The sequence below is a fragment of the Branchiostoma floridae genome, chromosome 3 (genome assembly GCF_000003815.2).
Source record: "Branchiostoma floridae strain S238N-H82 chromosome 3, Bfl_VNyyK, whole genome shotgun sequence".
In the NCBI taxonomy this organism is placed as follows: Eukaryota; Metazoa; Chordata; class Leptocardii; order Amphioxiformes; family Branchiostomatidae; genus Branchiostoma; species Branchiostoma floridae.
In genome coordinates this window covers 23,485,981-23,511,274 of record NC_049981.1, presented here as the reverse complement: position 1 = coordinate 23,511,274, position 25,294 = coordinate 23,485,981, and the positions used below count along the sequence as shown (strand labels likewise).

The following is a 25,294-nucleotide window of genomic DNA, read 5'->3' as shown; positions in this document are numbered from 1 at the left end:
ATGTGAGAGTGCCAGATTACCTGTAGAAGTACAAAAACATACTTATGAGCATCATAATACCATAAAGAGCCCTTCTTCAGTAAGAAACAGCACCAGAAAAAAATATTACAATAATCTTTAATCAAAGTCTCTCTCTTCTTTAAAGCAACATACAATGGAAAAGTCCAGACCATTCCCGATATATTACTACAATTTCAAGCCCCACAATGCAGTAAGGTTCACCACTGAACTTACCAATGGTTTATTTCTAAGTCATAAATATGCAGTCATTGTCTTAAGACTGTGGTTGGTGAAGCAAGAATTATTTTCATGCAATCTGCATAAAGTAAATTTCTGTGTGTCTTTAGCATCCGGCAACTTTTCTACTGTGGGACTACAATACTTTTATACACAGTTTATACTTTGTACAAAAGAACACAAGTTTAAGATAAAACCAACTTACTGAAATGTTCAACAACAAATTCCAAACATGCAGACTCAATATCAACAAAATTCAACAAGATTAACCAAGAACTGCATCCACACTTTTCGGAATTGGACCCCCCTTACCTTAATTTGCTATCTATCATTTTGTCCGTATTAGGTGTCTTTATTTCTGTACAAGCAAAAGTAAAAGTACGTGACTGCTATACGTCGTGGCAAGTTTGTGTGGTTTGTCCTATCTTGTAATAAAACTTGTATATAGCCTTCATATCATTTCACATCGCAACAAGGCAATGTACCTATTTTACATAGTGCATTTGTCATTTATAGACTGTCCCTTCCTTGCTCCCTTTTAGTTTTTACTGTGAAACATTCCAATATTGAAAGCACAGGAGAAACCTTCATCATCCAAGCTGTTTGTTACAAGTGTCCCTCCTAGTACACCAGATACAATGGTCAACTATTTTAATATTTTTATGTATTCTCAGAGAAACCATCATTTGTAATTAGTTTGTACTTTGTGCTACATTTTCCCCATCTATTGTGCATTCTGCTGAGAAACAAAACAGCAGTAAATGTGGTCAAAATATCATACCAAAGATGCACCAAATGGCAAAAGTTCACTTCAAAATAGCACACTTGAAAGAGCATTGAGATTTACCTGGCAACCTGGGATTAAAAACTGAGTACCTGCCTTACAGATTACAAACCTGCTGTTTCTTTATGTCTATATATGTCTATAAACTAGTCATACAAAAATCAGTCGGAAACTACACTAAGAATGGTCTGGGACAAGAGTATGTAATGTTCATTCTGAGGTGGGTCCGACCCAGACCGGTTCTTTCCAGGCGAGGTCGGTGGCTTGGTTGACAAAATTGTTCTGCTCATTGGTATGTTTGAACTTGTTTCCAGCTGCGGACGCCGCTGCACCATGTCGGCCACAGTATCTGTCACAATGGGGAAACAGTACAAGTCAGAATTCTGTAAAACACAAGAAGCATCTTTGACAAAACTGTTACACACAAGTCTTTTTTTATCTTCTTTTATCTTATCTTCTTATCTTGCTACTGCTACTTGCATGTATTCTGTTACTACGGCAACCTTGCTCTTACTACTTTTTCTGATACCACCTTAGGCCACACCAATTTAATTTCTTGGTTCACGGATTTTTTCATAAAAAATATGGAGCGAGAGGGCGAAATGAAAATAAAAATTGTAAAATGGTTGGGGTAAAGGTAAGGGCTCATCCAAAACATAAAGAATAAAAAGTTTTCAGCTTGAAAAAGGTACAAAAACACTATTACTGTACAGTAACAGCACCTGTTCATTGAAAATTACAAAAGTAGTGTCAGTTTTTATGTTTGTCCCATTTTTCATGAATGAAAAATATAACTGCAATAATAATACCCACAATTTATAATATAAAGGCCAATTTGCTACATCAGAAAGTTGGTCAATAGTTTCATTAATGGTGAAAATTTGCTGAGTGGTAATTTTTATTTTTGTTTTTTTTTCCAAAAAATTGGAGCGAGCGAATCCGTGAAACAAGAAATTAAATTGGTGTGGCCTTATGGCAAGAAAACAGATATGGTCCAAACACAATTCTTGAAATATATTGTGGGGGCCTTGTTGTACTTGTACAACTAAGGTACCAACATCTTGATTCATGTAAATGCTTACAAACAGAAGGCCAATATACTGTAGTTTCTAAAGGCCAAATCAAAACAGACTGGATTCTACTAATATATGTGATGATTGTATATCTCGTGCCTTATACTTTTTTTATAGCAAAGTTATAAATGTAGTAGTCAGACCCAAAAGAGCTTAGTTACAATTTACTTACATTAGCTTTGGCTAATTATACAACTGCTACATGTACAACATATCTATTGTTCACAAATATTGCAAAAAAACTCCACAACAAATACACAGTGAGATTTATGTTCCTGGGATCTTTGAAATAGGTTTTCTGACATACCATACCATTGTTTTTTTCTTTTTGCTAATTGCAAAAAGCCAAAAGCAGAAAACAGTATACCACGATTGTGTTCCGATGTTACTTGGAGAAGGAGGGCAAAAAGGAAGGAATGACATTTCTTGTTTCATTTGTACTTATATGTTCCGATGTGTACATGTATGTCTATCTATTTTCTTTGTAATATGCTTTTATTTCCTTGTATGTGAAACTAGGCCCTATTGAAAATCAGTTTATCTAAACTGAATAGGCCACCCAGGGGTTTGAAAATAAACAAACAAACATTGAACTATGAACCTGTCTTTAGCTTGGCAGCTTTGCTGTAAGAAACCCTACTTTTGAAAACTTTTACTGTGATACGGCTGCAAAGTCTTCAAACACACACACACACACACACACACACACACACATGAAAACCAAAGCAAACCACTCTCAGAACTAAAGGCTAAAGCACACATATGCACAGTGATGACAGGAATATCAAAAGAGGGGTAATGATGATGAGATTTCCAATGATTTGTGTGGTTGTTAAGGATAGTGATCAACCTGGGAGCATCTCAGTTCTAATGACATCTCAGAAAAATACCTTCCTAAGTAAGTGGCTTTATGGTCAAGCCTCCTTTTGCCTACAGCTTTACAATCCTAAAATAAGAATCACAAATGGCTGTGTGTAAACAGAATTTGAGCTATGTTATTTTATTATAATCTCTGAATCAGGTGTTATTTTTCATTAAACATGATATAAAGCCAGCATCTGTGGCAGTTTCTTCTTCAACTGTCACAACATTTCACAAGTTCAGCACAAGTACAATGACAGGCAATAGCTGGCAAGAGATTCTAAAGACTCTTGAACAAAAAATGCCACACAGACTGGAAACTGAGATATCTCACACCATTGGAATCCAAGTGCAATAAAGAGTGGCTTCACTCGAGGCTGTGCCAATAACAGCTTCTAAATCGGTGTCTGAATCAGTTCAGGATGGTTAGTAGGAGGACAGGAGGTTAGGTATAGGTGACACAAACGGACCGTGCACTGACTCAGAGATCAGCCTAGCCGGTGAGGTTTCTCCTGGGTTGGCTTTGCCAAAGGGCTACATGATTGTCAAGGTTCATGGCATGCTGCAGCAGCCTGGTCAGCTCCTGCTGGTGGCTTTGTTTAGCTCCTGTGGCCGCGGCGGCAGCAGACGCACGACCTGCGTAGCTACAGTTACGGTACACCAACAGAGAGGGGGAGGAGGCATGCGTGAGAAATTAAACATTAACCTGATGTTCCCATGATGTGAAAGATTATAGAGCGTTTTCACTTAACCATCCGTACACTGATAAAGCAGGCAGGCACTGATAAGTTGGTGTCTTTGATTTGCGTTTACAACGTTTCCGAGTTTCACTGCTTTCAAGTGTTCATATTATCTTCTTTTAGCTGTAGTAATTCAATATTAGATTATTTCAAAGAGCTATAAAACACTTCAGCTACATGTAGATAATGTATGACTCAATGAAATACAAGACTTAGTGGCAATGGATACAGTGGTGACGTCATGTGAAAACGCTCTATAAAAGGGAGTAAGTTAGAAGCCAGTGATCAGTGAAAGGAAAAGTGGCAGGAATAGTAGTGAGGATGGTGGTGCAAAGCAAAGAAGAGAGAAGTCTAAAGCAGAGAGTTCTAGAGCAACGAATTATCATCATCTTGGATACATCTTTTGTCTCCACCTTTTGGAGAGCGCTGTGTTAGCATAAATGCGCGTGCACTTAACGAAATTGTCTTGGGTTTAAGCTGACAGAAAAGCCTGCAATACAAACTTCGCTTAGAAACTCGATACTATCTCTGCACAAATTTGGTACTACTGAAGAGCTGCAGCTTGTGTGAATCGGACTAAGCAATGGAAAAGAAAAATCATAATCAATTATGATTAAAATCTGAATTCAGACGTGAAGCAATTTTCTTGATCAGTAACAATTCATTAATTAGTACAATACTTTGAAAACCATCGTTACATTTATGTATTGTTCCTCTCCATGTGTTTATATATTAGATACCATTAAAAAATACAACTTCTTGAATTTTTGGTCCTTTTGATCCTAATATGATTATGATATCAATTGCAACAACTTTTTTCAAATACAGAAATCAAGCCCATTGAAACCTGTTAAACTTGTTGGACTGTAACGTCGCAAATACATAATACATATGTATCTGACCGTAAAAGCCCTGGCTCCCTGCAGCCCTACCTGACGTGGCGCTCCCTGTTCACAGTGGTGCGGATGCGAGGCTGGATGTAGTTCCAGGCACCCATGTTCTTGTGCTCCTCCTGAGCCCACACCAGGTCAGCGTTGGGGTACAGGTCACACTGCTGCTTCACCATGTCAAATGGGAAGGGAGAGATCTGGAACACACGGAACAGCCTTACCAACATGGATCATATGTATAGATATGTATAGTATAGTATAGTATAATCTCACTCTTTTGATTACATGACATGAATTATCTCATAAATTTTGGAATCATTATATCATTTTGCAGAAAAGATTAGCGTTTGTGTGTTTTGAAAAGATTCCACAAGTTTATTACATGTTCTTGTTATTTTGTAATAAAATACAATGATGATTTTATAACATTATAATGTAATAAGATGACAGAGATAGCAGGTGGTATATATATCTTGGCATTTTTGACCAGCTGTTACATGTTCATAAGGTCATCTGTCATCTGAATTCTGAAGCAGCTGGACAGTTTAATGTGACACTGAAGACTTACATATTGGGTCTAATTGATAAAACAAAGTTTTAGCTGTGTACTCTTATTTAACTACCAACATCATTGCGACCCTTTATACCTATAGTAATAAGATGAAGTTCACCACTTTGTTGATTACTCCAAGGTGATGTTACGCTTGTGGCAGATCTAAACCCCCTCCCCAAATACATTACCTGCTCAATGCGAACAATCGCAATTTTGTCATCCAGATCACGAGCCTTCCTCTCCTGTGAAAGAAAAGAACATCAGGAGAATAAATTAATATTTCAAAATTCATCTCCAGCATTACCAGGCTTTTAGCCAGGCAAGCATCCAGGGTTACGTGGAGGGGCTTTCCTTAAAATAACATGAAATAGGATGCACTAGATTATATACAATGGGGAGCAGACCCACTGACAAGCATGAAATTCTGATTGACCAGGGATGCCACCAGGTCATCTGTGGTAACAGTCTTCTACTGTGACCTCTCTGACAGTAATTTTGCCACTCAGGATACCTTAGAATGCAAATTATTGAAAACTCCTGGAAACTACGGTTCCCCCAGACCTACCTACAGTAGTCGTGTCTATATCACTTACCGTGACTCATCACGAAATTTGGACCCCCTATGACAAAATCCTAGCTATAACCCTGAGCATTACACTTTGAGCTTGACTGCAGAAGATTTTGTGTTTCCGTACCTTGGTCAGGTCGTAGTAGACTTTCCCTGTGCAGAAGATGAGGCGCTGCACCTGCTCGTGGTTCTGCCCAGCCGGGCCCAAGTCCGGGATCAGACGCTGGAACGTGGTGCCGGGAAGCATGTCGTCAAACGACGAGCGCGCCTCCGGATGTCGCAGCAGGCTCTTTGGCGTCATCACAACCAGCTGGAAGTACAGAGAAAGTACAGCATGAAGGGCAAACTTTGGGACATCTGAGTAACACTAATATAATCACTTTACATATACATGATTACTAGATGTTTGCTATGTCTGGTTAGATGTCACAGCAGACTCTTTGGCGTCATCACAACCAGCTGAAAGAACACCATGAAGGGAAAACGTAGGGACGTTTGTGTACTCACAGGCTTCCTGAAGGGCAGCAGCACCTGTCGGCGCAGCAGGTGGAAGTAGTTGGCCGGAGTGGTGCAGTTAGCGACGATCCAGTTGTGGTCAAACAGCTGACGGATCTCAAACCGCTCATCGATTTCCTGCAAAGACAAAAAAAAAATACTGTAATCAGCTGGGTTCTATAGCCAGCATCCTTACCTTCTGTCCTTTGACAAAATTTTGCAGCTGGGGACGGACAAAAATTTTGCCCATTTCATCCTCTGTGACAGACAAAAATTGGCATGTAGAGAAATTTAACAAATGAAATTTTGCAAAGATCTCCAGAAATTCAGCACAGATGCATTTGATATTGAAAAAGTTTAAACTTTGTTCCAACACAAAGAAGGGACTCACCATAAATTTTAAGTTTTTCAATATGGAATTTACCAACACAGATGAGCAGAAATTCCGTTTAACATCCAGGTGACGGAAAAAAATTTCAGGCTGGAGATAACACTGACTGCAATAATCATACATTTTGATGCAGTTGCTTTCAGTTACATTTGTTACAGGGCATTGTACAATATTTGAAGAACACATGCATGACTTTTCCCAAAATGACTTCATGAAAAGTTGTGACATACCTGTATGCGGTGCATATGTACTGTAATCTATACAGACATTGAGACTTTCTTTATTTTAACCTACCGGGTAAAGATCTGGATCTTCTGTACTCATCTGCAGGAAGCGCTCCATACGGGCACTGGAGTGTTCAGGGCCCTACAGCAACAACACAACACATTTTGGGAGTGAAAAATAGTTTGGGTATAAATATGTAGCTCATCACAAGTTACAAGAGAACTTGCTTATTTTTAGTAGTAAAAGGGTAAATATAAAGTGTATCGATGTAATAAGCCAGAATGTACCCCTTGTTAGGATATACCCAGGTACAATCTGGTACATTTTGGCCTGTTACACCAGGGCATTATTTTATTATTTTTTGGGGTCATGATCTGAGAAAATCCTTGTCGAATCACAGGATTTCATTATTAGTGTCTGGGTTGTTCTTTTCAAAAGTTTACACTTAAATCTGCACATAGCAGATAACAGTGACAGCCTTTAAATACAATCAACCAAGAACAGTGAAGTTGGGACGTACCATTCCCTCATACCCATGGGGTAGGAGCAGGGTGATGCCAGTCTGCCGGACCCACTTGGCCTGCCCACTGCTGATGAACTGGTCGATGATGCACTGGGCAGTGTTGGAGAAGTCCCCAAACTGAGCCTCCCACAGGACTAGGGCATTGGGGTTACTCATGCTGTATCCCAACTCAAAGCCTGCAACAGAAATAAGGATAATCATTTTGTACAATGGTGATTAGTGCAGCAAGGTTGAACAAGTTTTCAAAAAATCACTTGTCCTGTCAGGCAACTACATAAAAGATTTACTTGCCCAAACCAACTTTCCACTTGCCCGAGACTTAAATGACATTTGTCTAGAGGTATTGTCACTTCCATCAAAGGAAGTCTTAAGTTTTATTATTGGCTTTGCTTTTTCCGTGTTGACTAATGCTTGATGACATGACTGTGAAAGATAACAAGTATGTCAAATCTCAGTCATGGAAAAAATCTTACTTGCGCTATCGGACAAGTGGGGTAGGACATGCACTTACCTGGTCCATAATTCCTAAATTCAGAGTGGTGCTTGCAAAATTTATCTGGTGCAGGTAATTTTCAATGTTACCTGCACCAGTGAAGGTATGCAGAAAAAAGGATTTTGAGCCCTGATATATATGATTTTCACATTAAGTGTCTTATATAGTATGTATAGTGGCGCTCACCCATGACAGCATACTCGGATAGCGAGCTGTTACAGACGGTGTACGGTGCCTGGTCTGGCCACAGGTTGTCCAGCGGGGTCCAGAACACCTTGTCACGGTTCTGGTCGTGCAGCACGTGATGGCGCTGGCTGGAGATGTGAAGGAAAAACATGGGTAAAAAGAATCATGATCATCTTTCATGATCAAATTTGTTCGACCAGGTCATTCTCAGTAATTCTTTAAGTTGCAGCAAGCAATTTACAATTCACAAGCCAATGACAGTGGCATTTATGCAAAATAACTTTTATAACATAATATTTGAATTTGTCAAGTTCAAAATTGGTTGAGAAGGGGTGCATACTTTATTTGAGTTTGTCCATTTTACCTTTCAGTTTCACAAATCTGTCTGAGATTTCCACCAATCAGGGGTGATTATTTTAATTGGGGTGCATATTCTATGCAAGAAAATAAGGTGAGTCTTTATTCAGTCAACATGTTTATAGTCACACACACAATCACTATGAAATACTTTTGGGCTAAGATCAAAATTTTGCTCTGATTGAACAGTCAGACATCCACCTGAAGGTGCCTCTCTCCACATCCTGTCCGCTCAGTCTGACGTGGAAGCCGGAGTGCATGAGGGAGCCGAATGCCATGGCCTCCGCCATCGCCCAGTCCACCCAGCGCTCCTTCACCATGGTGGCGCGCTGACGCAGGATGCGCTTCACGCCCCCGTGGATGGTGAACTTGGGGTCGGGGGGAGGGCTGCCCATGAACGTCCCCACGTGGGTCAGGATGTCCTCGCCCACTCCTGTCGACTCGCACACCATCATCGAGTCACGTGTCTTGTCCTTGAAGAAATCTGAAAAACAAGAATCCCGCATCATCATCATCTGCCAGGACCAGGTCTCCAAGAATCCGCAAACCCCATTAAACTATATTTTACAAGGTATTGTAAACATACAGAAATTAGGCCCTTGCTAATAGGGATTGGTAATGAATGACTTGGTTTCATAGCACCTGAAAACATTGACAGTCCTTCCACAAACTTATAAACAACACAAACTTATAAACTTACACCTAGCATCTAAGTAATTTCGATAAGGTAGCTGTACATCACTCACTGCACATCTTTTCAGGTAATACCACAAATGAACTTATCGTCTTCTTATTCCTTTTCTTTCTTTTTTCCTTGCTCAATCAGTTACAAGATTAAGTACATTTTGTTGTACCTACTTCCAGACTCAACTTGCATAAGCATCCTATGTCCCCAAGGACTCGCTCTGTGCATGTGTACTGAACAGTGGCGGAAGATCTAATCTGCTCTAACATTGTATATACAAACCTGTCCATGGTGAGTCCAGCCAGTGTTTGATTGACAGAATCTTCTCCTCCCTGGCCTGCTGATACGCCTCCTCACAAATCTTGTCATACTTGGAAACTTCCTCCTAAAATGGAAACAGTCACAATCCGTCAGAAAAGCGAAAAGTCAAACTAGAAAGTTTCTCACAGGCTTTTTTCATAGAGATCATGATTTTAATTTCCATCATTTCATTCCTACTCTGACCTTGCTTGTGCTCATCTGCCTCACCCAGTCAACATAAAAACGTACAAAACAGCAAGGATAACATGCTGCTCTTTGTGTCACTGTTAGCAGTATCTTTCTCACTCACGATAAAAAGTACAGGAGTTAAACACAACCCACTACCAATGAACTACATGTAGCTTTCAGCTATAGTGGCCTGTGTGGTCAAAGAGCTATGGAAATGGGGATTGCACCGACACTATATGTTTATACATTGTACTTTAAGGGTATATACCAAAAGGTGTGCAAAGGATGATTGACAACATGTCTGTCTCACAAGGCAGGAAAATGACCACAATTCCATAGTATGACTATAATGCACAGAAGTCAAAACACGTATTAAGGATGCTCAAAGATGTGTACTGACCTCATACTCTTCCTGTGTGACCACGCCCTCTGAGATGAGCTTCTCAGCGTACTGTCTCAGCACGGTGGGCTGCTTCCCGATCTGCTTGTACATCAGTGGCTGGGTGAACATGGGCTCATCCATCTCATTGTGCCCGCCGCGCCGGTAACATACCTGACAAAAGGGTGGATAGGAACATGTCAGCTTGGAATACTGTTACGCTTAGAATTATGCATGCCCCTTTTTTGATTGCCGATAGAACAATGCAGCTTTACTACGGTTTGCTTATGCTAGACTACAAAACCATCATTAAAGATGATTTTCATTCTGGAGTTTACTGTCAGTACCTGTTAAGACAGCTGAAGCAAAATATACATAGTACATGTATATGGCAGATCAAGACATTCTAACTGCAACAAAGATAGAACATAGGATATAGGATAATTCTTTTTACACGCTAGAAGCTCTGACGAAGGCATCTGAGAGACATTAAAATGTAAGCAATGTTTTACTAAGTACTTAATTGTGTAAAAAGAATTCTCCTATATCCTATATTCTACCAACCCGATGCAACTATTTTGAAAGATAGAACATTGAAGCAGTATGTCATACCAGGTCTATCACCACATCCTTCTCAAACTCAGACCTCCAATCAGCTGCGACGTTACAGACGTGGGCCACTGCCTCCGGGTCGTCCGCGTTGACGTGGAAAATGGGCGCTTCCACCACCTACAATGTAGGCATGTATAAGTACATTGTATGAAATTGTACATCGAATGTGAACAAACTAGATTCAATGACACATGGAAAGTCCTTGATGATTAAAGTCATACAATCTGGTACTTGTTTTCACAGCATGGACATTTTGAAGGTGTAGCTAATTCATCTATTTTTGCAGGGATGTAGTTTTGCAGTAGGAGTGAAAAGGAGTTTCTGTTAAAAAGTTTTGTTTTGCATCTTTCTGCCTACACCTTCATTTCAACTGCAAACTTCTTCCTACCCTAAGTTAAATCCCACTAGTCTTTCCCCTTTTACAACATTAAGTGCAATTGTTTGCATGTTTCCTGTTTATGTCATTACATTACCTTCGCCACATCTGTGCAGTATGTCGACGAGCGCGAGAAGCGAGGATCGGTGGTGAAACCGATCTGGTTGTTGACCACCACGTGAATGGTTCCGTGGGTGGTGTACGCGGGAAGATCGCTCAGATGGAAGGTCTCGAACACAACTCCCTGCCCAGCAAACGCCGCATCTCCATGCATCAGAATACTCATCACCTAATCAAAAGGAAAGACAGTTGCATATGTTACATGGGCCCAACATGAAGCATGTTTAGTTACTGGGTGCATAAATATAATTATGTACTTTTGCGCACCCAAAATTGGAGATGTGCACCTAACTTTTGTCTGTGTGTGGACTGGTATACCTAGATATTTGTGTAAGGTAATGGATGTAAAGGTACTACCGTACCGATAGTCCACTAGTATGCAGCATTATTTTTGACATCTAATTGATAAAACCTTTCCTGTATTACATGATCAGAATTTCGAACTTAGCTTTGGAACTTAGCTTTGTAATTGCAATTCTGCCAGACCGAGATTGTACTGTTTTGTCTCTTAAGAGGCCCTCATGTCCCTGGCAGGCTCTCTGACAAGCATAAAATTCATGTTGACTAGGGAATTATATAATTATACTGGGTAATTTTCCCCTCAAGATGCCTTAGAATAATCCCATTTAACTTAGAATTCTCTAAAACTCCACACCTTGGAAGGGGACAAATCCACACATCCCTCCACACCATGCTCTTCTCCATTGCAATGACCCATGCAACTTTTTCAAGAAAAAGAAAAAAGTGAACCTTCTTGCCCTCAATGTCCCCCCTGTAGTACTGCTCCGCCCGTGTCTTTCCCTGCACCACGGGGTCAACGGCCTCCAGATGGGAGGGGTTGGCCACCAGCGCCAGTTTGATGGACTTGTTGGTGGTGCGGTTCAGTCGCATGTGGGAGCAGCCCAGGTGGTACTTCACGTCACCAGAACCCTGTAGGAGGTGTTTGTGTACAATTTGTTGATTTATTGCTTTTTTTTATTGTACTTAAAGACTGTGTGACTACCAGATCTTTTATGAACAAAAGTAACAACAACAGCACGGAAAAGAAAAGTGGTAATATGGTCACACTTTACAGTCATTCGGACTAGCCAAAAGTAACAGAAAAGGAACTGTCCAGGGAGGGAAAAAAAGGAGTAGGCAATGGAAAAGAAGGATGATATCAGAGTATTTTAAAAGGACAGGCATGACACTAAGCAAGACATTAAACACAAGAAGGGAGGAGAAAAATGGCACCCAACGGCAGGGTTTTAAAATAATTTTTTTGTTTTACAATCATCACCTAGTACCAAGTCCCTTGACATCCGTGTCATTGAGAGGACAAGATAGACATAATCTAATCAAAATGCACCTTTTCAAAAACTACAATGCTAGATGCAGCTTTTGTACATATCATCATATATATACCTCGTCATCGGCCTCCAGACTGGAATCAAACTGACACAAGATCTGGTCCAAGTCTTTACGAACAACATTGGCGAGAACATTGAGACGTCCTCTATGTGGCATGCCCATGACGAAGCTCTCGGCGCCCTGTTCCGTGCAGCGATCGATGATGGTCTTCAGGGCGGGGATGAGAACCTCGCAGCCCTCCAGCCCAAACCGCTTCTCGGCAGGGTACTTGGTGGCCAGGAACTGTTCAAATCTGCAAACATGCAAAGTATCAAGGTCTTGTTAAAAAGGCTCCACCCAAAAAATAGATAAAAGAGCAAATGACTATTGTAATTTTCCCATTACATATGATTATGATGTACTGCATAAAAATCACAACTTAAAATATTTGGTGTGAAAAAAATTATAAAAGCTCTATTTTTTGTCTAAAAATTTTACCTTTGCTACAAAATTTCAGACAAAACGTTTATCTGTCGAGGGGGTAGGGTTCACCAGTGCACCTATTCCCTACAATGAATTCTGAGCCCTAAAACCCGCTATGCATATCATCCCACCTTGTTGATCTGACCAGGCGCGCCAGCGTCAGTCTCTTGGTCTCGTTGGACATGGACATGATCCCTGGGATCTCAAACTTCTGCCGGATCCAGTCACACTTTTCCCGGTCGTTGATGTGCATGTACTCCAGGCCGATGGTTTGGCAGTACGTTTCCTGTGGTGTCAGAAAAAAATGTCAACGACATGACAGAAAAACTGTAAATTCGTCTAATGATATTTAAGCCTAGCATCATTTCCTCATAATGCTTTTTGTATCTAAAGGCACTTGGGCATGATTATACAATTATTATTATGATAATTACAACTTTAATTGTGATTGTACTTGTCATTTAAGAGGTAAGTATTTCACTATAATAACCATTGGACCCTTACCCCAACACCCCTTTTAACATAACATACGCTAGACTTACTGTTTCTTTAATACACACCTCTAATCTCTGTATGATGTCTCTCAGAGGGAGGGAGGTATTGCCACCTCCGATGAAGGTAGTTTGGGGTAACACAAACGTGCGATCCAGGTCCTCCTCGCTGAAGCGATAGTACGGCAGCGTGAGTTCCCGCGGGGTAGAGGTGTCCAGGTCTGCCTCCATGATACCCAGGGGATCCAGCTTGGCACATTGGTGACCACGGATCTGTCAAAGCATCACAAAAATTCTTTATTCTTGCATAGGACCATCACATATGCAATGTCTGTGTAAGAAGCCCTTACATCAACAATAACTGTGCAGAAATAAAAATACAATGTACATCAATGATTCTCATGAAAAAACTCATCATCATCACATAAAGAATTTCTGTGTACATCTGCTTTAAAATGATAATGTGCAACAGTAAGACTGGAACAAGGTCTATGCTGACAACTGTCCTTGATTGTAGAAAAGTGCTAGAATCTAATAACTTCAAACATAAACATTTTTTGGATTAAACAAGAATAAGTATATTTCAATTCATAACATCAAAAACTGCATTACAAAACAATGAACAGTAATTGGAGTTACAAATAGAAGCTAGACATTGGTGAAGTACTGAAATCTAATTGTGTATATTAAGTGAAAACCAGCTTCAAAACAAAGAAATATTTCATCTGAATGCAATGTTCAAGTTCAACTGTTCAATAAAACAGCTTTTGTTAAAAAAAAACTTTGAAACTTAACCTCAACATGGTAGAACACAGGGTCTTCCACTTGTAGAGTATTCACAACTCAAGGGGAAACATATTGAGCTTGAAACAAGTAAAAACCCTATACAAACTGTTGACAAACTAACTGTTCAACAAACAAACTGACAACTGGATTACAGCCATTCAGGTGACTCCTATGCCTGTGACCCAGTCTCACCTGGTAGGCCCTAATCATGGCATGCATTCTCTGGTGAGGTACAACTGTTTCTATCCTGGTCCTCATCTCATCACTGCTGCCTAACTCCTGTCCTACACTGGGATCCTGAGGACATGTCATGTCAGCTAACTCATCTACTAGTACTGTCTAAATGTTATATGTTTGTATTCACATACTGAAAATCTACAGAACAATTGAAACCCTCAAACATACACATTAAGGTTGGCAATATTACAAGAACTGTAAACTGCAGATCTCAAAATGGTTCTCCTCTGATTTTTCAGATTTAGCGATTGTCTTGTATTAGAGCAATTGTCTTACTATCAAAATGCGTATAATAAGTTCACCTTTATCTGCAAGTAACCTACATGTATTAGGAATACCAAGTTGATGGACGGTGGTTTCCAATTGCAATACATTTCAAACTAGAGTCTATTGCACTTTTAAACCACTGTTCATTGACTTGGTATCCCTAAATTCTGACATTATAATCATATACAAGTACATGTAGGTTACACCACAGATAAAGGTGAACTAGTAATAGTAACACTGTTACAAAAATGATGTGTTGGTATTAAACAATGCCATACATAATCAAAACTTACAAGATTCTAAAATGGTATCAATATGTTACACGGAGCAACAAAATGTGGATGGTACTGTGTGGATGAGTATGCTCTAGTCTATTCAACTGCACTTGTTTTCAACTGTTGTTGGAATTCTAACCTAATATAAAAAGCAAAACTTGTAATGATCTGCTGTATGTGTACACACCAACACAATTCAGGCTTACCCATGTGCCTGTAATGTGGTGCTTTAATAACGTTCAAAGTTCAAGTTCAAATGTGAGTCCAGAAATAGTCAAATGTTCAAATGTGGTGTATTCTTTGGCTCATATGACAAAATAGTTCATAAAGATTATTATATACTTTCATGTATATAGAGGACCCTTAACTGACCTGATATGACCTGATGATGGCCTGAACAGCGAGGTGGTCATCGATGACCTTCCCGCTTATCTGTTCCGAGGTCACGGCGGGCGCCGCAGGTAGCGGCATCATGGGCCACGCCACCGGCTGCACGGGCATCATGGCCGCCATGGGGGGCGGGGACTGGTACGCCTCTCCGGGCGCGGCGCCACGTTGTGCGTTCCGGAAGAACACATCCCAGGACTGCGGCGTGACAATAACTTCAGTTACATAAGACTTACAGCACAGTCATATTCATCAAAGGCCGTCAAGGATCTAAGACAGCCTTGTCCATCAAATTGTACCAAGAAGACACAGTATGTAGGCACATGTATGACTATCGTAAGAATGCCCTGTTTTGTACGACAATCATGCGCTGTATGTGACCGAGACATTTGGACAAAGGCTGACCATCGAAAATTCAACGGTGCCATACCTTCTCCAAATGATTATGAAATTGCGATCATTAACGGTTTTAACCACTTTAAACCTCTGAGTCAATGACATACACAAAATACTAGTGGTTTCATAACACATGGTATTTCCTCAAAACACTTTTATTGCAAAATGTGTAAGAATCATTTAAAGCTACTGTAAAAGATTTTATTTGTAAATGATTTTTACACATTTTGCAAGTGCTTTGAGGAAATACCATATGTATTGAAACCACTAGCATTTTGTATATGTCATTGACTGTATTGCTTCACAAGATTATCTGCAGTTTGCAGATGCATTGCTAGGGGGATACTAGTACAATACAGTAAGTAATAGAAAGACGCATGAAGCTGCCATATTTGTAAAGGTGCTAACGTGCAGGCCGGCATGTAAATATGCCTAGGTCAAGTACGTGGGAACCAGAAAGGAGTTACTTCTTTGTTGGCATTGAAATCAAATTACACCGCTTATAATAAAGCCAGGGACACACTAGCCTGTGTTTACACAAGCTCTCGCCGGCTGGGCTTAATGACCCCCTCCCCCCGAGAGCTTGTGGCAGAACAGTTCTAAGCCGCGCGGACCATTCCAGTTTCTGGAGTCACCAATAGGAAGCCAGGATAGGAATTACTATGGTAACCGCCCAGCCATCACGTGATCCCCGGCGCCAGGCCGGGCGGAGTAGTAGGCGGGGATAGGAAACTTGATCGATCCCCCGCGTGCAGTTCTCAGAAAAATGGCGACGGACAGCACAACACCAGAGTTTCGGAACGTCCTGCAGACGGTGTGTGCGGACTTTGGGAGTCCCTGGCCCCTGAAGCCGCTTCAGGAAGAGACGATCAAATACTGTAATTCTTGAAATTCTCGCGTCTGGAAATTATAGCGTTTTGTGGAAAATGGAGTAACTCGCGTCACTTAATTTTAGCGTTGTGAAGGAGGCGCTAAATTTTCAGTCGGATGTGTGAAAAAATAGCATGAATATTACCAAAACCCTCGGTCGTTTACATGTCTAAAGTCCGAAAAATACATGACTAGAAATAACATACACGCCGGCGCTGCGTGTGGTTCTGAATAATAAACAACTACTGTACCGACGCGGTGATTTCAAAACGCGCTTGACGACCGCCGACTCTGGCCGGCCGGCGGCCCGCTTAATTTTGGCGGACATAGCCGACCCAACGACGACAACAGCCCACTTGATACTGCTGTCGTGAATAAGGAAGCCGAGAAAGCCATACAGGCGGCGAACAGCGAGAAAAAACGTAGCGGGAACCACCACCATACTCCGGAAGCAGGACCAAGATTGCGAAATTTGGTAGCGAAAACTTGTGAGGGACATCAGCGAATCTCGAATCGGCCACGCATTCGATCAAAAAGACGTTTCTGGAAGAAGTCGCCCGCCATGGAACGAACAAGATCGCAAAATTTTCACGCATAAAAACATCGCCAGACTTGAAGGTTGCCGACCTCGATGCGGCGCCGCAGAAATAATTTTGTGAGAACCATGCGGCGCACGGTCGGCGCCATTTTGAAACTTGATTGTTGTTGTTTGTACGCTTGGGTGGCGGCGGATTTTTGTAATGAGGGTTTGATTCCGAATTGTTCGTAGGTCAAAATGTAGGTGCCTTACATATTGCGCTTTGACGCTATGAATTTGACTGTATTTCTGCCTAGAAATTCGTAGATTTACACCAAATATTCCGTAGTGGCTTTGTATTTTTTTCTGCGACGCCATTTTTGCTGTTGTTGTCTGCACGCTAAGATGACGCGGACATTTTCTTGTGTAACATCGTAGCACAACGTGAACTTCGTAACTGTTTTGTATATTTTATGGACAAACTTCTAAATCGTAGCGTAGAATAATATTGATAAATACGATTGTGTAAACATGCAGCTCAGCTCGTAACGAATTTGTGTTGTTTGCGTCAGCATGCTTTCACTGCATTTTGTAAAAGAAATGACGACAAACTTTCCATTTAAATATATGTTTTATTTCCTTGATTTCTTGAAACGAAACTTTTTGGCACATCAAAAGCCGGCCGACATCCATCATTGCGTAGCGACCGACAGGCCCGTAGCAACCGGCTCCGCTGGGTGCCATGCCGGCGGCGGGCGCGCGTGACTTTTGCATCTCATTAGCACCATATATGGAGGCCCACTGCCGACAATATCCGCGAGGTTTAGACGGACCTGACATCAAGCTCCTACGGGTGGCGGCAATTGTAGGGCCGGCCGCTAGGGGCTTGATTTTAGTCAGGCTAGGGACACACTTGTTGGGTTCAACTTCTAACTAGAGTTCCTCGAACACATATCTTCGCCAAATAAACAATTTCTATGGAAGATAGTTCTTTTTGAATGATTAATGTGTATAAGTCCATATGTTATCTAGTCACATCATGTAGTGGTTGGTTGGATTATGAACATTGTGAGTAGATTAGTCTATTCTGTCGGTGTACATAATGCAGCAAATGTTTTGGCGATGTGAATGAATGTCTTTGCATAATCAGAACAATTTGTACAGGTATGAGGTTACTGTTCTATTTTGTGTTGTCATAATTACTTTCGGAGAGCTGGTTATGTTTTGGGTAGCGTTTGTATGTATGTATGTATGTATGTATGTATGTATGTAGAAACCAGCAAATTGAAGACCGGCTGAATGGATTGAAGTGATATTTGGTATGTGGGTAGGTCTTGGAAACCTGGAAACCACAGGAAGTCACGCCGATAATTGCATTCGTCACTCACCAAACCCCGGCCACTGTAACAGTTGTTCCTTCCAATTTACGGAACTTTTTAACTCACCAAGGGTCATCTAAGGGCCATATGTAAGGATTGCTACGACCCCCGCCTTGGTGAACGTTTGTTTCAATCTCATGAAAATAGAAAGTAAAGTTTTGCAGTCGCGAGTTAAGTCAGAGGTATTTTACAGAGTCCAAGGTTATGATTTCTGCGACTGTCCGATGACAGCCGCCTGTCACCTTTGGCGATTTGTATTTCTCGCAATGATGTCAGTTCTTTCTAGCCGACCTTTCCCTTACAACATGACATCTCTGTTAAGAGTTGAGGAATGCGTGGATAATTGACGGTGACCCTTTTGACCTAAGTGCTGTTCTTCAACATGTTGGGTTTGTCTTGTCCCAGCACTTGGTCACTTGTTGTTTTAACCTAGTTCACAGATGTAAGTACTATGTGTTACAAGCCGTCATTGTTCAATTATGTTATATTACTGACTTTACATAGTACTTATTCGTTTGTTTAGACCCATGTAGTGTTACTGGCACATGGAACACCAAGTTTCCTTGCAGTCCATCATAAGAAAATACACCTGAAGTGTCTCGTAGATATTAGCTCTACATCTTTATATCAAGTGATATTCGTCAAGTTCCCTCTACTACATTTTTACCGTTCCCATGATATAGTGTTGCTTTTATTGTTGATCTGTATATAGATATAAGCAACACTTGTATATAGATATGTTATATTTCAACTGCTATGAATCCTTTGCTGTGTGCCGTCGTATTGACATCAATTCAGCAAGCTATTTAATTGCTTAATTTTATAGATACGTGTTGGACACGGTCAGGCTTTGTATTTTGCTAACATGAACCATGACCATTTATAGGCATTTTTCAGCCAGTAGTCTCTACCAGACTCCATCCTGGCGGAATAGTACACGGATGACCTAGTAACATCCCTGGTCAATCAGAATTTCATGCTTCCAAGACAACGTCTGTTTATCAGGGAGCCCCTGCTTCCACTGGCTCCTTTGACATACTTCTTCTCTATTTTTAGACATCTATGGGTCGATTCAAGTCCTTTCAGGTGACTCCGTCACAAGTATTTTTCAACCGTTATAGAAGTTTCCCTAAGTAATTATATTAAATACAGAGTGATTTATATAATTTGCATCTCATTATGTTGATAATCATCCAAAGTACCTACCTACCAAAAACAAAAAATATCCATCAATCCCCTCAGGAGTTATCCATCTAAAAAGTTACGAAATATAACACCCACTGCAATTCCAAACAAGCTGCTAGGGGGCCCAAAATTAGACCATTGACTCCTAGTACCAACAGCTATCCACCAGTAAAAAATCACGAACCTGGCACTTCTGGAAAATTTAGGCGCAAACTTTGATGCTCACTTGCAGTACCAAAACAATTTGCCAGGAGGCCCATTATCGAACTTGACCTTCCTTTCTGTGTCCCCTACCTATCAACCAAATATCATTAACATCCATCAAGAACATCTCGAGTTATCTTGCTTACAGACAAACGCACTTACATACAAAGCCAGCTACAGCACCATAGGTAAAAGGTAGCTAAACCATTCTCGCACATGGCAATCCTTTCCACAGCCGCTACAGACCTGCCAAATATCGTGGAAATCGCCCAGCTACATTTTGACTTATGCCTCCCGAAAAAACACCAAAAAAAATACCAAGCTCGCTAATGTACCATAGGAAAACGCCAGGTAACCCATTTTCGAACTAGGCATGCCTTTAAACAACCGCTACACACCTGCAAAAAATAAAAAAGTTCCATCCACAATTTCTCGAGTTATATCCTGTTGACCTACATACAGACCCAAGTCGGCAAAAACATAAGCTTCTTGGCGAAGCTAATTACTATGTGGCTAGGCTGATGGACACATCCATGTAACCTGTTACAAGAAAAGGCATAGGGAGGGCTTAAAAGAGTACATTATAAAAGCTTTAAATTTGTTCAAACCAAATTGTTTGTTTGGATTGCATACATTGTAATTACTGCCTCTTGGTGTAACACACTAAGGTACAACTACAAACTGCATATCCGGACAGATTAATTTGATCCACTCACACCGGGATGGATCCATACTATTCTTGATAAGGGTGGTGGGTTCTTTTATGTGCTCAAGGTGTGGCTCTTCTCAAATATGTGATCTCTCTTCAATGTCCTATCCGAGGAACGTCACTTACTGAAGCTAAGTACTGCTTATTTACACCTGATCATGAGTCAGGTGACAAAATTGGTGCAAAGTACTAAAATCCCTTGGGTGAACAAAATTAACCACAAGCCACCATTCCTCTGTTGACACTACAGCTGACACTGCATCATGTCTACATTGTACATCTAAATCTGGTACTTGGCAGAGGTGCATATATGTCTGTATAAATCATATACGGCACAGTGCCAATTAGGACATATGGACATGTAGATTGCAGCTTCATCAGCCATTTTTCTTCTGGCCTTTACATACTTAGGCTTCTGGCCTTTACATACTTAGGCTCGACATGCAGAAGTTTATCAAAATCTTTTGTTGTTTTTGTTTTGCTTTACTTTGGGAGGGGTGGGTAATGAGCTTCTACTAGCTTGTAGTCATAAATACATAGGTTTAGAGCCAGTATGCATTTGGTGAGATTAATAAAAAAACTCATATGAATTTCATACAAGTTTATATCTTTTGCACATTTGTAAAGATCACCCTCTGCTTTTGAACATAAACAATGGGTCTTTTTTTGCTTTGCAAAACAAATAAACCAGATAGTGAGTGTTTGAGTGGTAGGATATTTATTTTATGTGATGAAAGTGTGTCTCTCCTCAAACATGGGACCTCCAGCTTTGAGTACATCCCATCCAAGAGGACGTCCCTATCTGCAGCTACATGCAGGCACTCATTTTCACCTGAGTGAAGTGAGGAAATAGGTGTGAAGTGCATTTCCCAAGGACACAACATTGGAGCCTGCTAAGTCAACAACCCTAACCACAAGATCACCTTGCCAACTTAATGGCTTTTTGTTTATACACGTAACAATTAGAAAGCTACGAAAAATAAACAGTTAGCATTTAGTGGTACAGGACAACAAACAATCTAGTTTTTTTTCCGTTTAACATATGGTTACATCTATGACCACTTTAGGAGCTTGTAACGGTAAATACTGTACAGCACTCAAATGTAGTTTCATCATTCAGGGCTCAAAATATCACCTGCATATGCAGGTTAGTGCAGGTAAAATTGGAGCTGTGCAGGTATTTCTGGTGTCTACCTGCACCTAACCTGCACTGGAACATGTACTGGGTTTTATACGTATATGTCCTAAAATGTAGGTGTACGTGTACCACCTATAAAGTATAACACAAAAAAATGATTCCTCAACAATTTTAATACGATCCATGCTTCCTAAATTCAGGGTGGTGCAGGTGAAATTTGTCTGGTGCAGGTAATTTTCAATGTAACCTGCACCAGTGCAGGTAATGAGGTATGCAGAAAAAAGTATTTCGAGCCCTGATCATCAGCAGTCAGCTGTGGAGCAGTGAATCACAAGTTTCATCCATGACTGTCTGTCCGCAGCCATGCAGCAATAGCGTCAGGGCTCAAGTCACCTTCCGCATCCCCCCGCAGGTTCTGGACGTAAATCAGGTAGCTGGTCTTCTGACGTCCTGGGCGTTTACTCAGTATTTCCAAACAATTGTTCTCTTTGGACAGTCTAAAAATTCCATAATGACGCCATAAATAACAGGATTTCAAAGACCCTTGTTGATTAAACTTACTGAATTTAATGTATACACGAACGCTCTATATCATAGAATATGTAGACGAAGTATATGAATTGGGTCAGATGCTATTGAAACAGTACTACATCATGTGATTGTCAATTCATGTATTTTTGGCCTGATTAGGTTGGTAGTACAAGGACTCTCTGTACCTGCCTGAACAAAGACCTCCTTGTTTTCTCACCTACATATTGTAGAATAGAATATTGGGGGAGGTGTCCAATTGATGGTTACATTTCAGTCTCAGGTGAGATCTAGATAAGGTACATATTGTCAATAAGAGTGGGGGGAGAACCAGTGTGCTTGGCTGGAGCATTGAGGCAAATCTGAACAGCAGTATTAGCCAATAGGAAAAAACAATAACAGATTGCAGACTTCACAGCCCCTGGGAGAACATACAGAAATTGTAATGCAGAAACTATACTCACACACAAACAAACATGCGCACACACTGTCAAACCCAAATAAAAATTCTTCACATCCTTGAAGTGAAGTAAAAAAGATTCACTCCTATCTAAAAGAGGATGAATGTTTCACATTTATGTAACAATATTTATGCCCTCATAATATTATCAGCCAATAGGAAAAGGTGACTAGAGAGGGGGATTTCACCCCTCACACAAACACAGATACGCATGCACAGTCAAGCCAAAAACAATTCTTCACACCCTTGCAGTGAAGTAAAAAAGATTCCCCCATGTTCCACATTATGTAACAATATCTATGCCCTGGTGATGCTCTTAATGCAGTTACTCTAGCCTGGGTACCATCCGAGTAACTGCTGGCTCAATTTTTCCGTGGTTACCAAAGGTAACGATTGAGCCAGCAGTTGCTACCGAGGATGGTATCAAGCCTTTCAAGGCTGCAGTCATTCTGGACCAGTCTAGATTTTACGGTATGACAAGGGATTCAGTCTAACAATTTGCACCCACATCATGCCCATCATTATCAATTGTACTCAAACAAAAGACATTAGTTTCAAGACACCGAATTCTCAACTTCTGGCACATTTTTCGCTGAAATATGGGGTATTCCGTATCACCTTCTGTCCCATCCCTCTAGCGAACATGCCTGCTGCAGCAAGGTAGGTACCAGGTAACCTTGAGTGACATGTAATACACTGCATTGTGTTCTGTATTTACATTGCTGATACAATGAGGTCAAGGTCAACCACTAGATATAACCGTGTGCTTACCTTGTGAACACTCTTGGGGTTATCCAGCCAGGCTAAGTACATCTCCTCCACATAGTTAGAGCTGCTCCCGTTCAGGAACGATTCCTGTTGTACTGAGGTGGTCAGGAGCCGGGCAGGCTGGGCGGGGGTACCTCTCAGCGCCGCCGGCACACCTTGGCTAAGTACACCGCGGGCCAACTTGGGCCCACTAGTCCAAAACGTCCTTAAGGTGTACATAATGTCTTAGATGTGTGTGTTTGGCACACCACGTGCTGTGGAAACTTTCACTCGTCGAATATTCCTCAAGGGAATATGTTATTTTTCTTGAAAACCGGACTCTCAAAGGGGGAGGGCAGCTTCACTTTCACCGTCCTCTCGGCAACCTGCAAAACAATGTCAAAAGCAGGGTCAAAGGTATGACAATAGCCTCGTAGTGTGGATCTGCTTTACATTGAACTTGGCCGAAGTTGATTAAGATTTGTACAAAAATCAACGTGTATGAAGAGAACCCGTTCCTTGTTGTGCTCGAGTTCCTCACCTCATCTCAAGTAAGGAAAAAACCGCGCGCAGTAAAACATGATGAAATCGGATCCATATCGTCTGACAACTTACTAAAAAAAGCTTGTCATCGCCCGAGCGATGTGCCAACAGCTGCTCAAAAATCGTTCACACACGAGCATAGATAACTGTGAAATCGTCTTCGTGCATCTTACCTTCAGAAAAGAGTCTTAAAGCGGTGTAAAGACAAGATTTCTTGGAGGTTAGTGCAGGTAGCGCAACAGGGCCGTACGAGATGACCTCTGTGAGGGGATTCTGGTGACGTCATAAATTCCTGAACTGCGCATGACAGGTGACCCGCGGAAGGGGCGTTGCCCATGACGTCAGAGATTCCTTTGAAAAAATACCGCACCTTTATTACGTTTCACAGTTTAGAGCAATGATGTTTTTGGTTTAGAGAAAAAAAAATTTCTAATTAAATGTTTTTTGTTTGTATAGAAAAAAGATACTACAAGTAGTACAAGGAGATTAACAAGCGAATGGAGATCCAGCGCGAAGAAAATTGATATGAAATTGATGTTTTGACGTGGGCAGACCGTATATGATTGCACTCATTGCGAGATAGTTGCGATAGGCGCAAGGATAAACTCAAATCTCAGTAAGACCTCGCTACGGTCGAATGGCGTTTTAGGCCCGACCGGACCATGGCATCCCAACTCTTGTCGATATAAACCGTTATAATATTGTGTTACACACTTTATCATAACGGTTTATATCGACAAGAGTTGGGATGCCATGGACTGTTGGGTTCTTTTTTCGTGCAAATCAAAGTAAAGGTTTGACACAGGCCTCGGTAGAAGGAACGGAAGTCACGTCAAGTGATCGACAATATGAACAGGTCAACCTATTTATTTAAAGTCTTCAAGGGTCATCCAATGTTGCAACGTTAAAAACATGCTATTAAAGGCACCTTTGGACACGTGGAGAGAAAGTACAGCCGCGCCTACTTGCGATTATCATTTTTCAAGGTGAAATTTTCGGTCCCATGCTAGTTAGATAATCGTTAGACATTTGGCTTTGACGGCGTTTGAACAAATCGGACGGCAATGCGGCAATGGGCAGGTAACGTTCTATGTCCTGACTTTGGGAAACAAGTTTGAGTACCATTTACTACGTTTTTTTGTTCTAGTTCTGAAAGATGGGCCCGGGGGGGGGGGGTACATTTCAGGTCTTACGCCAGGTGTCCTTTCGGCCATTCTTTTTATTCTACCACCTGGTGGCGCCCAATTGTAGGTCAGCACTTTTTGAAAGTTTGAGAGCCGCTGGCCCAAGCTTAAGGTTGCATGATATGCTCCCTCTAACGCGGCT

General features: G+C 41.1%; 1 protein-coding gene across 5 annotated transcripts; it reads right to left on the bottom strand.

The window, feature by feature from the left end:
• Nucleotides 1–100: 100 nt before the first annotated feature.
• On the bottom strand, nucleotides 101–24,303 carry LOC118411164 (2-oxoglutarate dehydrogenase, mitochondrial-like). Of its 5 annotated transcripts, none has more exons than XM_035813225.1 (22): nucleotides 24,142–24,303; nucleotides 23,450–23,811; nucleotides 15,278–15,490; nucleotides 14,319–14,423; nucleotides 13,410–13,613; nucleotides 12,981–13,135; nucleotides 12,442–12,679; nucleotides 11,788–11,967; nucleotides 11,015–11,206; nucleotides 10,542–10,658; nucleotides 9,951–10,103; nucleotides 9,344–9,446; nucleotides 8,578–8,860; nucleotides 8,020–8,147; nucleotides 7,338–7,516; nucleotides 6,887–6,958; nucleotides 6,214–6,339; nucleotides 5,834–6,016; nucleotides 5,327–5,380; nucleotides 4,628–4,782; nucleotides 3,426–3,599; nucleotides 1,204–1,370 (listed from the first exon to the last, which is right to left on the bottom strand). In XM_035813225.1, the coding sequence occupies exons 2-21, from the start codon at nucleotides 23,663–23,665 to the stop codon at nucleotides 3,449–3,451; spliced, it is 3,207 nt and encodes a 1,068-aa protein (XP_035669118.1). In that variant the 5' UTR covers nucleotides 23,666–23,811; nucleotides 24,142–24,303; the 3' UTR covers nucleotides 1,204–1,370; nucleotides 3,426–3,448. The 5 variants fall into 5 exon arrangements, with proteins under 5 accessions (XP_035669119.1, XP_035669118.1, XP_035669117.1 ...); XM_035813224.1 differs by having other exon boundaries at nucleotides 1,206–1,370; nucleotides 3,437–3,599; XM_035813226.1 differs by lacking the exon at nucleotides 3,426–3,599 and having other exon boundaries at nucleotides 101–1,370.
• Nucleotides 24,304–25,294: the final 991 nt, after the last annotated feature.